A 14,221-nucleotide genomic window follows, 5' to 3' on the forward strand; every position below is an offset into this window, starting at 1 on the left:
GAGTTACTGTCTGCTTGAGTTAGCCAGGGGCATCATTTTGATCTTCAGAGATGCTTTCCCATCCTCTCCTTTAATCCAGGAAGATTTTGTAGTTGTTTTTTTCCCAGATACAAGGATAAATCTATTCCCCTGATGCTAATCCAGTCAACTGCCCAGATTTCCAGCAGCAATACTGACTAAAACCCCCTGGCAACTCTACCTGGCTGGGATATCAGCCCTTTGGGGCCTCTCCTGTGTGCCTGCATGCTTTTTTCTGGTGCTGGTGGTTCTGTAGGGTCTCCAGCACCATAACTGGGAAACAGCTCTGCAGTGCTTCAAGGGGGTTACAGAATTTAATGAGTGCAGAGCTCCTTGAATCTGCAGGGAGAGAGAGAGAGAGAGAGAGAGAGAGAGAGAGAGGGATGATGCCCTCCTGGTGGGCAGGTGAAAGGGTAGGGAAGCACAGAATAGTGTCCTGATTTCCAAACATGTATTTGGGGTGTGTAAACTGCTGTGTATTCTTTTAAATCAAAGTCTTTCTCCTTCTCCTTCCTTTCTCTTCCCTCCCTTTGCTTGAACCTGGCCACGGACAGCTTTAAGACATTTAATTCTGCTTTGAACAAACAAGAAAGTATAAAAGATAAAATGAGTAACAGAGTGCACCAGAGTGCATCAGCAAAAGAACAGTGCTGATTGTGGAAGAATTCAAAGTAACTGCCAGTTTGCTCAGGAAGTGTTTGAGAAGAAGGATGAGTTAGCAGTAATTAACTCTCTGCCATGCTGCAAGTGATATGTCTGCCAATGGCTCTTGAAATCATCAGGATGTGAATTGTGACAGTCATTTATCACTTGTATGAGGCACTGCTGCCTGCCTTTCCCTTGGGAAGCAGGGAGGTAGCATGTTCTTCAAGTACCTTGCTCAGAAAAGGCATGGATGTAGTTCAAGTGCTTCCCATTTTTTTTGTGATTATGGTGCAGTCTTAGTCTGACAAAATCTGATTTGGGTTCATTCTGAGGTCCTGTTCCCAAGAATGTTTTACTTGACCTTCTCCAGATTGCCAGAGTGTGTCTTACAGCTTGGTTCTTGTGTTGGTTTGGGAGGTCAGGAGCTGTGTTACTGACATTTCTCAGCTGTTCTCATGATGGAGATTGTTTCCTGGAGCATTAACATCTCAACTTTGATCCTTAAAGGAGTTGGTGGTCTGTTTAAAATCACTGCTGTAAAGCTCTTACCTGTAAAGCACCTGTTGGAGAAATTATGCCTTTCAAACTAATGGCAACTTTTCCTCCCCCTTTGCAGGCTGCTAGTGAGAATTTATAATCATATCCAGTCCCTGTTTTGAGTAAAAGGTCTTGAGAATATGGGCAGAGAATATGTGTGCACCTACTGTTTGCAAATCTGTAGACACTGCCTGCTTACATGTGTGTGTCATGTGGAGTCTCCTCATTCACTTGACAGTTTTAAAGAAAAAGGAGGGTGTTCCATTGGTATTTCTAAATTATAGAGCTTGCTGTTGTCAAGCAGAAGCTCACACCAGCCTGTAGTCACTGCCAGCTCTGTTAAATGGTCTTTCTCTCCCTACCTTTTCAGCATTTCTTTCTCTTCCTACCTTTTCAGCATCAACAACAAACTGCAGCAGCCAGAAGCAGCTGCTGGGGTACTGGAATATGCCATGAAGCACTTTGGAGAGCTGGTGAGTCCTGCTGGATAACTCTTCATGTTTTCATGGGTTTGGTAGGTTGTGGGGTTTTTATGTATGTGGTGCTTTTTCAGTCAGTTGCATCAAGGGTCTGTCCCTGCATATAATATTTTCTCATTGACACTGAAGGTGCCTTGCAGGGTGTATCTTGCACACAGGTAAAATAGCTGGGGAAGGCTGCAAGAACTTGATTTGGGGGAGAATTTAGCAGCTGTTGTTGGCACTGAGTACAGCTGTGGGTAACTAGCAACCTGACAAAATAAGTAATTTTATTTAGAAGAAGCTGGGAAGGGAGGGAGGAAGGTCCTAATCCAAGCTTTGAATGCTTGAGGGTTTTTGAAGAACAGCATCAACACTTTCCAGGTAAGAATTTAATGGAAGTTGTGCCTCTGGCCTCTGTGTTCCAGGAAGCACATGAACTTGTCTCACAGATTTTATTTAGAATAACAAATTGGCCAGTCCTGTATAATTCTGACTGCTCACAGAAATAAAACAACCCCATTCTGTATTTGCTCTGTGTCTGTCTTTGCACAATTTACCTTTGTTTTCTTTCTTCTTACTTGTAAGCATTTAATTTGTGTTCAGGGACTCAATCATCTTTGTTTTCTGGCCAGTTCTACTGTGTTTAAGAGATGATTTTTGCAGTGTTAATTCTTGCAGTGTCTTGGGGTGATTGGGAACAGGAAGGCAACCCTGGAATCTCATTAGGAACTGCTAAAAAGTGGGAACAGGTATAAGCTCAAAATGGTGGAATTCCTCTGGTGTAGTGATTTGGACCTTGGCTGGAAAATAAATGCTTTCTGGGAGAGGTACAGACTCCAGAACATCTTTGCAGCTTCTTATGATCCCTTGGGTGGATTGAGCAAAGCTCTGTGTTACCTAATTCTGACCTCCCTCTTGTGCAGTGATGTAGTTGTAGCACTAAATGTAGTTCAAAACACAGGGTTTGCCAGAAAAGGCAGTGAAAAGAAATTAAGAGGAGCTCAGAGCTCTGCTTTCAGGAGCTTATTTGACCAAGTTTACAAGTTAGAGGGCTGGTATATAAACATCCTAAGTGGAAGACTTTGGTGTGGAGAGTGTGGTTTCTATTGACCTTGCTGACAGGGCTGGGAATAGAATCCCTTCTGCAGCCCAGGTCAAGACATGAGCTGCCAAGGACTAAGCAGAAAAACATTAGCAGAGAAAAGTATGGAAAAAATATTAAGGCATTTTATTTCTTGAAAATTAGAAACAAAATCTAGAAACCAAGACTGAAGAAAAGTTTGTGCAGCTGATAAGGATCACTCCTTGGCTTACTTTTCCAGTCTTTGGTACAAAGCACAGCCTTTCCTTTGAGTGCTTGATTAGATTCCAACATCATACTACCTGCTGCATTAAAAACTGGCCTGGCAGTAGCCAGAAGCACAGTGTGCTGTTTGGGTTTGGGTTTTTGGGTTTGGTTTCTTCTTCCCAGTTCAACACTCCATTCCTGAGTGCAGGCCTGTTGTTCCTAGTTAAATACAAGCATGTGCAATAATGGGAAGTGGAATATTTTATAGATTTACCCTTTTTCTTGTGCCCTTTTTCTTGTGCTTCTTCTCTCCAAAAAGAAAAGCACCAGCTACAAAGGTAGTATTTTAGTGGCACTGAATAGGGGGGTGATATTGGATTGATCCTCTGGTAAAACTGAATTAATTTCTGCTCAGGTTAAGCAATACTCTGGATATTTTTTTTTTTTTAGATCAAGGCTTTTCTCTGTATTGTAGAAGTCCATGAGGATATTTAGAACTAAAAAAGGGCTGAGTGACCACTACAGGCACAGAATTTTTCAAGAAAACCTGCAGTAGGTAATACAGAGTGGTGAATATTAATCCCACTATTTATTCTGATACATATTTGGCCCTCTCCCACCACCCCTAGGAAATTCAAGCTACCTGGTATGAAAAGCTTCATGAATGGGAAGATGCTCTGGTGGCCTATGACAAGAAGATGGACACAAACAAAGATGATCCTGAGCTGATGCTGGGACGGATGCGTTGCTTGGAAGCACTTGGAGAATGGTAAGGGGGGAACTGCCTGAAGGATGAGGAAAATGATGCCTTCAAAAATGGTGCCTAACTCTCCTCTGGGTGCTGTCATCCAGGTGAACTTTTATTGCCTGAATTCCTATTTACTCTTGTGTACTTTGTAGCTGGAGTTTTTCCAGTTGGCTCTTCACTGTCCAGTGACTTTACATTTTGTTCATTGAAGTCAGAACTGATAATAATATCTCTTAAGTCTTTTGGGGCAGGCCATCTGGTAGGTTCTCTCTAAAAGAGACACTTCAGTCTTGTGATCAACCCCATTTGTAACAAAGAAAGAAACTGTAGGTAGAGGGGACCATTCAGGAAACATGAACTGGGCAGCACTTGGTTCAAAAGCAATCAAAAAAGGAGCTGGTTGTGAGCCTCCTTTTGAAACTCTTGCTTAAAACATGAGATTTCTGCATTTATTCGTGGCCAGACCTATGCCTGTCCAGAAGACACAGTCTTTTGCACAACTGTTAGTGAAATTATCTGCTTCCCAGTAGTCACCTGAGAGTAAGATTGTGCCAAATAGATGACTCCCACTTTAAAACCCTTTGCTCACATGATGCCTGAGTTTTGCATTACTACTCTGTTGGTTTTTTTTTTTTAGCATCCATCAGGCACTGTCTTTGTGGACATTGGGTATTTCAAACCCTGTTAAAATGTGTTGTCAAGATATAACAGATCAGAGGTGGTTCTTGGGAGAGGGTGAGCTGGTAGTGACTTCCAGCTTGCTGCTTAACTGGGGGCTTCAGTTTTTTTCTCCCTGTTGAGCTCAGAGGAGGTAATTGGAGCAGGCATGCTGTGCAATGTAGCATGCAGCTCTACCCAGGGGCATCTCTGAGTTGCTTCAGGTTCTGCCTTTCCACTGAACTTTTCATGTCACTGGAGCCCTGTCCTGATGGGTCCTGACATGAACTCATGGGGTGACACACAGCAAGGAGATTCCTCTTCACTGAAGTCATTTCACTCTGAGAGGAACAGAGCTCTTTGAGAAACCTAATTCTGACAGGATACTTCTGCCCTTTCTGGTTCTAGGGGAGGGTGGGGCATATTGGGCATAGCTTTTTCAGTAAGAAAAAACAGATCCTCTCACTGAGTGTTTCTCAGTCATCTCTAGGAGCAGGCAGTTCCCACCAGGATTTACAAGACTTCTCCCTTTTTTAATTAAAAGACTGATGGGGCTGGTTGTCACCTTACCTGTGAAAAGTGGTTGTTTAACAAGGTGGCAATTCTCAGAGGAGGCTTTTCACTGATCAGAACTTGTGGATTCTTCTCAGGGGGCAGCTCCACCAGCAGTGCTGTGAAAAGTGGACACAGGTCAATGATGAGACACAAGCTAAGATGGCCAGGATGGCTGCTGCTGCTGCCTGGGGGCTAGGTAATGTATCCTGGTGTAGGATGTGAGAAGCCACAGTGTGGAAGCACAGATTGCAATCAAATAACAGAATTATTTATGGTGGGGAATGCAGTAAGTGTCATTCAACTACATTTATATACAGTCTCCCAGTGTGGTCCCAAGTATGGAAGTGATTGCCTTGCTGGGCTGAGCAGATAATCAGTTGCTTAAGTGGTCCCCCTGACTTATTTACATTGAACAGAGCTCAGACTTGAAATTAGATTAATGGAACTTCTCAGATTTTTGGCAAATTTATTTACAGTCTGGAACAATATCTGTTCAGCATTTTAGTAGATTTTGTCTGCTGAGAAGACAGTCTTAAATGGAATAAGTCCATAAATGGTCCAAATTCCAGTTTTCCTGATAGGCAGATATTTACTAGAGAAACTTATAAACCACTTGCTGGCTGCCAGCCTTTGCTGAGAAAAATTAACCTTTTAATTTGTAAGAAACTGACACATTCAAATGTTCTGGAAATGTCAGCAATTCAACTTTTTGATCATAAGAAATGCAAGAACCTTTTCCATTCGGGTAACAGTTGCTTGGAAGAAAAATATATGTGGTTTTGCTTGTCTATAACTCCATGTATGTCTATATACAGTTTCTGTGTTTAACAGGCAAGCTGCTGGAGGGCTGACTTAAGTATAAAATTACCACAGCATTGAAGCCATAGGTGCTGGAGTAGCAGAGTTCTGTTCTTGTAGAGACAACTGCTGTATTGCTGAGGATTTCTGTGTCTCTGCAGGCCAGTGGGATAGCATGGAAGAATACACCTGCATGATCCCAAGGGATACCCATGATGGTGCTTTCTACAGGGCTGTGCTGGCTCTTCATCAGGACCTTTTCTCACTGGCTCAGCAGGTAATTCTCTTTCTTGTTCTTTCTTCTATTGCTGTGTGAGATCTTGATGACTGAGCTTATCTTGTATTTCCAGAAACAGCAGTGAATATTTGTAGAGGTAATAGTGCTCCAGTGCTGTGGTTTCAGAATGCTGTAGTCATTCTTAGACTGACTTTTATGACTCTTTTCTAGACAGACAGTGCATAAGAATTACCTTGGCAGCAGTTCCATTCCAGTGCTGGATAAAAGGCATTCATGGCATAAAACACATAAGAGTCTTCATGGGTGTTCTGTGCTCTTCTGTCTGTTGCAGCCTTTTCACTGAAGTGCTCATACATATCCTGTACCAGAACTTTGGTATTTCTGGTAGCAGTGATAAACCTTAAATTGAGATGAGAAATCAAGGCAAGTAATAAGTGTATTAAGTGGAGCTGCCTTGGTATGCTTGTTTGTCACAGAGGAGATCTGCAGAGTGACTTTTTCCCCTCTGTAGATGTGAAGCATGTTGTTTACTTTCCAATGAAGCTCAAGTACCATTTCTCAGAATTCTGTGCTTGCTGACTCAGATAAAGGAGCAATTCAGTCTGCTCTGTCAAAACCCATACGTAGATTTTTGGGTGATGTGCACAGCAAAATTAGCCAAGCATTCAAGGAGGTAGAGTTTATGATTAACCTTTAACATTTTGAACAGGAAAAACTATAGGTGAGAGATTATATAATGACTGGAACCAGAGCAGGGTTTATTTCATGCTTGAAGAGTGTATCTTATTTGGAGGAGGAGAAATGGAATTTGCTGTCCTGTAAAATCCATAAAAACCTGTTGGGTTACATAAAGAAGTGAAGCTATTTTCTGTCATTGTGCATTATCAAGAGACAGCTTTTGAAGCTTTTGTGTAACCAAACCTCTTGCATGAAAGTGTGAACTTCTCTTTTTCTCTATAAATGTTACTAAAGATTATTTCTGCATTGCCAGCAGGATTAGCAATACTGCAAACTCTTATTTGGTACAAAGACAAACTTCAGGCTCTGCAGGTGATAAATTAAGCCCCATGACCTCCCCTATCCATGCCCCTGGACACTGTTTTCCTGTCAAGTCTTTCTATTGGTGACATCCTCTCCTGCTTCTTGTTGGAGAATGGGAACAGTTCCAGCTTTATTCATGTGGTGGAGGAGATAACAGCAGTACCAACGTTGGCTCTGGGTAAAACATACCACCAACTCCCAAAATCTTGTTCTGTTTCAGTGCATTGACAAAGCCAGAGATCTGCTTGATGCTGAGCTGACTGCCATGGCTGGAGAGAGCTACAGCCGAGCCTATGGGGTGAGTGTCCAACTCAGTCTTCATCCTCCTTGCTGCTGCTTCAGCCTGTCTGTAGAAGCTGCTTAAAAAGGTTTCAGTAGCACTTGTGTCCAGTTGGAGACCCACAAGCTAAATGGCTTTTCTCAGATAAGCAACATAACTTTGCTGTGTGTCCCCCCAAGCTGCTCCTACAAAGTGAGTCCACCCCCCTGAAAAGAAATAAGGATTGACTTTCAGAAAGTTTGAGTCAGCAGATTGTCTGTACACCAGTGGGTCCTTTACCTCTTGGGCAGTGTATGTACTGAAGATTTTGGTGCCAAAATACTGCTCCTTAATTATAGATTGGTTCTGTAGTGATTTGGATGGAATGTGATTGTTTCCTTCAGGCTATGGTGTCCTGCCAGATGCTGTCAGAGCTGGAAGAGGTGATCCAGTACAAACTTGTACCAGAACGCCGGGAGATCATCCGCCAGATCTGGTGGGAAAGACTGCAGGTACATCTGGGGAGAGATCAGGAACAGAGATGCTGATTTGCTGGCATGAAAAGCTTCCTTTTGAGCTGGTGTGATGGCTCAGCAAATCTTCATTTCTCTTCCTTTGCCAGTAGCATATCTGCTTGCATGGATGCAAGCTTTTTGTCTGCTTTGCATTTATCCTGGGTTGTCTGACACTTCAGTAGGGTGGTCTGAAGCCTGGGAATAGCTGTGCACAGAAAGGAGAAGGTAGTGAATTCTTAGTGCTGGATTGCACCTGGAAATACAGGTTTGTATGAGGTTAGTTTGAACTTTTTACCTGCCTGGCTGCAATTTAAGGAGAAGTGAATTCTCTCACAACACTGAAAAACTGGACAGGGAAGTTACATATGTCCACCAAAGCACCTCTAAAAATTCAGATCAGCCCAATATTTTGAGACTACTTCCTTGCAAGAGGCATCCCTACAGTGAAAGGGATCATCATCAGATGGAGTAGTACATACAGCAATGGTCTTTGGAGAGGTTATTCCTGCAAGGGAATGGGAACAAAACCAAAAGCATTATTGGGGTAAAATGCTCTCATTATACTGCCTGGAGGGAGAATTTCTCCCTGTGCAGTGTTCTTCACTGTGGCTGCTAATTTCCTCCTAATGAAAGGCTGTTTCTGCTGCATATTTCTTAGGTGTTTGGGAAACTGTGAAGCTTTTAGTCTCCCCTCTGCATTCCTGTCTGGAAAGCTCAGGAGCATTCCAGTGGGGTGGAGAAACTGAGAGTGAGAGGAAGTGTCATGTCTGAATACAGCTGTTTATAGTCTGAAGGCTGCACATACAGTTCTTGCACATTTTATAGCTGTTTTTAAATAATTTTTGAATGCCTAGTGGGTGAGGTCTGTTTGGATGTTAGGGAACAAGCTTTGCCTAACTTCCCAGCCCTCATCTTTGGGGAATAAGAAAAAGAGAAATAGATGCTTTGGTGCTAAGGTGCTTGCTGCCACTGGAAATCTTTTGTTTACCTCAAAATTAAGTCTTAAGTCATCTCTGGATCAACACAAACTTCAGAGCATCACCATAAACATTACAGCAAGCACAATGTCTGGTTGCTACTGTCTGTTCCACAAGTCTACATCTCTTGTAGCATCCCTGAATATCTGAAATATTCTCCATCCTGCCCTGATGGACAATGTTGTGCCTCTCTCTTCAGACAGACTTCTACCAGACAGTGCTTGCACAAGCAGTGGAACTGCAGTTGAAGCAGTTGGAACTGCAGTTTCTGGCAGAATATCAGTTCAGCCATGCCAGCCTCTAAAAGCAACACATGAAAGGAGGAAAAAAAAAAAAAAGGGGCAATAACAAAAATACCTTTGCAATCATTTGGGTTTGTACTGTCTCCATATTGAGATTTGTCACTGTTTATACCAAAAATAGGCTTTAAAAGTAGGTTGGGAAGGGTTATAAAACCCTTCAGTTGTTTTAGAATTGCACATAGAGCTTTCTGCTTTAGAACTTTTCCTCCTTTTTCCATTAGAGGAAATCTTTAGACTGAAAACACTGAGCTGGCTGCAGACAATAAGAGTCAAGGGCTTAACCTTCTACACTTGTTGTGGTGCTAAAAGAAACAGCCAGTTAGTTCCTAATATTGGCCTGCTGTGACTTGTGGCTACTGGAGTTTCTCCACCCTGGGAAAAGCTCTTGCAGATTGTGAATCAAGTCTCTGTGGAGTAGATTGGAGAGGAAACACTAACCAAGTTCTTTCTTTTTTCTCTCAGGGCTGCCAAAGAATTGTGGAAGACTGGCAGAGGATATTGATGGTCCGGTCGCTTGTTGTGAATCCTCATGAGGACATGAGAACCTGGCTCAAGTATGCCAGCTTGTGTGGCAAGAGTGGGAGACTGGTGAGCACTGTTAGGCTTTACCTTCTACAGCAGATTTCTAGACAATTGGCTGTGTTGTGCTGCTTCAACCTTGAGCATTTCCACATCATTTCTGACTCTGAGGTCAGAAACTGCTGACTTACTAAAACTGTCACTGGTGTAGAGTTCATACCTGTAGCCAAGGATGTTTTGTGGGACCAAACCAGGACACTTGTAACTGAAAGTTTTAATGCAGCACTGTTAATTATTAATAATAGGTCTCTCTGCTAAAGCACTGTGTGTCAAATCTAGAAGGTGATGTTGTTATTGAACATTACAATCCCATCTCAGTGTTCACCACAAGATTTATTGCTGAAAATGTTTGAAAGAGAGACTTCACACTCTACTGGCTTCTGAAATGAAAATGGAGTGCTCTCATCCCAATGAAGACTTATGGTTTATTCTGTGAAGTTCTTATGAGTGCAGAGAGTGCTAATAAGGCTGCTGTGTCTGTGTTTTACCCAGGCAGTCAGAGGTATTTTTGGTGCAAGCCATTCCGCAGTCAGTATGAAGCGGAGGTAACAATGAGCTCGTTTAACCTCCTTTTCTCTTTGCAACTTTCTCCAGGCTTTGGCCCACAAGACACTTGTCCTGCTCCTGGGAGTAGATCCATCTCGACAGCTGGATCACCCTCTGCCCACAGTCCATCCCCAAGTGACTTATGCATACATGAAGCACATGTGGAAGAGCGCCCGGAAGGTACAGAGAGCGCGGTGCCCTCTGCGGCTCAGTGCTCAGGTTCTGTGGGGTGCCGTGCACATGAGCTCCTCATAATCCCCCCAGAACAAAGTCAAGGCTGAAGGTTTTCTTTTTGACCACCTAAAAAAGAGCAACCAGTCCTTTCCTTATTGTTATTCAGAAAATAAGCTTTTGAAATTTTCCTTTAAAACTCTGCGGCGACAGAGAAGGCCTGGTCCTAATTTTATTTCCTAATTTTATTTCCTAACTTTACTTAGATTACTTTTTGTCAAACCCAAGGGATGCAGCCAAGATCACTGGTCAGTAGTAGCTCTTCTGTCCTCACCAGGATTTTACTGTGTAGGCTTGGCACTTGACCTTCCTTTCCACTGACTGCCAGGTCTCCACACTGTACCTGTGGTCAGGGCTGCATCCTGAAAGAGAGAAATCAGGTTTTTTTATTACCAGTTTTAGAAAAGTACCCTGAACAGCTTGTACTTAGCTGCTGAGCAGAACTGACTTTTATTAAGGACTTTATTGAAAAATCTCAACTGGAAGGCAGCTGAAAAGCACATAAAGTTTTGTCATGAGAACAATTTGACTCCAAAGAGCCTAGGGTGAATGTTTTTGACATTGAAACACAGGGAGAATTTACATAATCAAATCCAATAAGCTCCAGGTTGGATAACTTACCTTTTTTTTTAATATACATTAAAGCCTCAATTTATTCTCATATTCTGCCACATCTTTTTTTATTTTTCCTGTCTTTGGGATTGCCAGCACGGGAGCAGAGCCATTGCTAAGGGAAGATTGCCATGACCTAACTCGTTTTTATTTGAATTTCAAAACCAGAAGGAACTGCTGATGAGGCTGTGTTCTGTTGGCTTTGTAAAACAGTGTAATGGTCTCTTACTTTCTTTAGTAAATTACCCAAGAAGTACATAGAAGTTTTCTACTTGCCTCTTTGAGTAAAGCTGACCTTCCCTGTGTTTGTTCTGTGATAAAGGAATAGACAGATACAATGCAGGCAGCTGCTGCAGTTGTAGAAAGCAGAATGGAAGAAGACACAAAGGTTAAGGAGATGTGGGAAGAGAATATATCTCAAATAAACTGTGATAGATGAGGCACTTCAGCTCAGGTGATTCTTGTCTCACTCTAAAGTAGCTCACTCCTGTAGTAAGTAAATTGGACTCGTAGTATCATCTCCTAAAGTTTCTGACCTGAAATGACCTTGCAATTACAGATTGATGCATTCCAGCACATGCAGCACTTCGTGCAGACCATGCAGCAGCAGGCACAGCATGCAATTGCAACTGAGGACCAGCAGCACAAGCAGGAGCTCCACAAGCTCATGGCACGGTCAGCACCTGGTCCCTGGACACCCTCTGAGCCTTCTGGTGACACTGATGTCTTGTCTGAGGTTGCAGGGTCCCTGCAGATGACACATTTCAGACAAAGTCCATGCTTTTTAATCAAAGAGCAGGGGATTCCTCATTTAGCTGGTTGAGACCCACTTGATGTGAGAGTCTTACCTCTCATGTACTTTCAGTCAGTGTTACTGGGACACATCAGCATAAACACTTCTGTTTGTCACTGATGGCTGGTTGTATTTTTCCAGCACTGTGTCTCACAAGCAGAAAGCAGCCCTCTCAGGCTATTTCTGTGGTTTTTAGGAGATCCAGTCAGTAGGAAAGAAGCATTTTCCACATGTCTGGTACATCTGTGCTTGGTACTGTGTTAATACAACAGCAAGAGGTGCCCAGCATGTGATGGTCACTTAAACAAAAACAAATAAATGTTGCATTTAAAACAGATCTTAAAATACCCATTTTCCTCTGTGGATCTGAAGGTGCCAAGCCTGTTGGGGTTTTTTCCTGCCTTTTTCCTCTCCCTTTCCCACTTGATTTGCTTGTATGGATGAGGATGGGGACTTGGTAATATGATGATGGCATTGTCTGGTCTTTTTCAGAGTGACTGTAATCAGTTGTACACAATATTTTTCTTGCACAATACTTTCTGGAAAACTCAAAATATAGAAAGGGCAGCAGTGGTATTTAAAGCCTGCTGAGGGAGTGCAGCGTTAAGCTCTGCACAATCCTTCACAACCCCACCCTGCTGCAGTAAAAATGTTTTTCCTTTCCTCTGAAAGAGGATGACTTAATGGGGTTCTGGCTTGGGGGAAGAGCACTTGCTGAGTTTCCAGTGCCTGTGTTCTTGCCAGAAGTCTGGGTGAGAAAGTAGAGGTAGTCAGTGTGCAGGTTGTCAGTACCCAGGGAGTGTTTGATGATGCTATTAGCTAATTCTTGCATTTATTTGATAATTTTTATAAATGAGGAATAAAGTCTGACCCCCTAGAAATTAAACCACTGATGAGCCTCACACTTGAAAGCCAAGTGTGGCTGTTGTGAACCTGGTGTGTCCTGCAGGAGAGGCTTACACCACACGGAACATCTTCCAGACTCCAGATAACAAGTCTGCCTCTTAATCCTGCAGGCTTCACTCTCCTTCTGGCTTCTGAGTCCATAATCCTTTTGGCTTCCTTCACCAGGTGTTTCCTGAAGCTGGGTGAGTGGCAGCTGAACCTGCAAGGCATCAATGAGAGTACCATCCCCAAAGTCCTGCAGTACTACAGCGCTGCAACCGAGCACGACCGCAACTGGTACAAGGTCAGCAAAGGCACCACTGCAGAGGGGTCACTGGTTCTGATCACATCCCCTCCTACAGGAAAGGAATATTCGTAGCAAGATCTCCTATAACTGGCTGCCTTGTTGCTGGCAACCATGAGATTCTTGTTTAGAATTTTATCTGGGCCAAGGTTCAGTTTCTGTTCGTGCTTTTGGGGCTTTCCCTTCTGTCAGTTGACAGTGACAGAGAGAGGATGATGTAAATGGAAGAAAAATACCTTATTCTCACTTGGTAAACTTGAACTAGGAAAGTTGCCTTGCTGCTAGTTCTCCAAAGAGCCTTTGATTTCAGGGTTTTGAAATTTCCATTAATATTTGGTGCCAGGTCTTCTCTGAAGCAACTGTCTCCTGCTTTTCTTCCTGTTATATCTCCCCTAGTCCTTGCATATTAGCCTTCACTTTAAGCTTTGAAAAATAAAGGTTTATGTAGATGGAATGTGGTGGTTTAATTTTTGCTACAGAGCTCTTTTGCCTTAATATCCAACAGACCAAGAATTCATTATGATGTTATTTAAGATAATAAGGCAGTTAAAAGTACAAATGATTAAAGGAAGCAAAGCATTGTGTTGTCTGCGGGGTATTACTCACTACTATTGTCAGTTGGATTATTATCTCTAATAGTCAGAAAATACAGGTTGCAGAGAGGATTCTTCTGTTTTTTGTGACTTCTGTTCTTCCTTCTTGGCAGGCCTGGCATGCCTGGGCAGTGATGAACTTTGAAGCAGTGCTTCACTACAAACATCAGAACCAGGCCAGGGATGAGAAGAAGAAACTACGTCATGCCAGTGGAGCCAGCATCACCAGTGCTAACACTGAGGGCAGCAACAGTGAGAGTGATGCAGAGAGCACAGAGAACAGCCCCATCCCTTCTCCAGTGCAGAAAAAAGTCACTGAGGTACCCTTCTTCCCTGCTTCCCTCAGCAGATTGGTACCTATTGCTTAGCCACAGGAAAATGTGACAGGGAAGAAGCTGCTGTGTGCACCTGGCCTGTGGAAGCTGTCTGAATTCTATCTATATCCACATAATTTACAGAAATGAGGAAGCTCAGCTTAATCTCAAAGGAAGAGGATTACATGAGTGCAAGGGATTGTAAATTAGCTGTGAACTAAAGCAAAAGCCTAGCTAAATCTCTTTCACTTATCAGTTACAGAAGGGCTGTAGTTTTTAGGCTGCTTTGCTGTCTGTAGTTTTGCCAACAAACTGAAGTATGAAA

At 42.9% G+C, this 14,221-nt stretch overlaps 1 protein-coding gene across 3 annotated transcripts in view; it reads left to right on the forward strand.

Moving 5' to 3' along the window:
• Positions 1-14,221, forward strand: part of MTOR (mechanistic target of rapamycin kinase) — a 58,895-nt gene that overhangs the window by 30,749 nt on the left and 13,925 nt on the right. For all 3 annotated transcript variants that reach the window (XM_071767357.1, XM_071767359.1, XM_071767360.1), the window contains 11 exons: positions 1,598-1,673; positions 3,579-3,718; positions 5,005-5,105; positions 5,869-5,984; positions 7,207-7,284; positions 7,650-7,757; positions 9,502-9,627; positions 10,213-10,344; positions 11,567-11,682; positions 12,872-12,989; positions 13,696-13,902. In XM_071767357.1, coding sequence (XP_071623458.1) covers positions 1,598-1,673; positions 3,579-3,718; positions 5,005-5,105; positions 5,869-5,984; positions 7,207-7,284; positions 7,650-7,757; positions 9,502-9,627; positions 10,213-10,344; positions 11,567-11,682; positions 12,872-12,989; positions 13,696-13,902 — 1,318 coding nt within the window. The remainder of the gene's footprint in view (positions 1-1,597; positions 1,674-3,578; positions 3,719-5,004; positions 5,106-5,868; positions 5,985-7,206; positions 7,285-7,649; positions 7,758-9,501; positions 9,628-10,212; positions 10,345-11,566; positions 11,683-12,871; positions 12,990-13,695; positions 13,903-14,221) is intronic.

The sequence above is a fragment of the Heliangelus exortis genome, chromosome 23, assembly GCF_036169615.1.
Source record: "Heliangelus exortis chromosome 23, bHelExo1.hap1, whole genome shotgun sequence".
In the NCBI taxonomy this organism is placed as follows: domain Eukaryota; kingdom Metazoa; phylum Chordata; class Aves; order Apodiformes; family Trochilidae; genus Heliangelus; species Heliangelus exortis.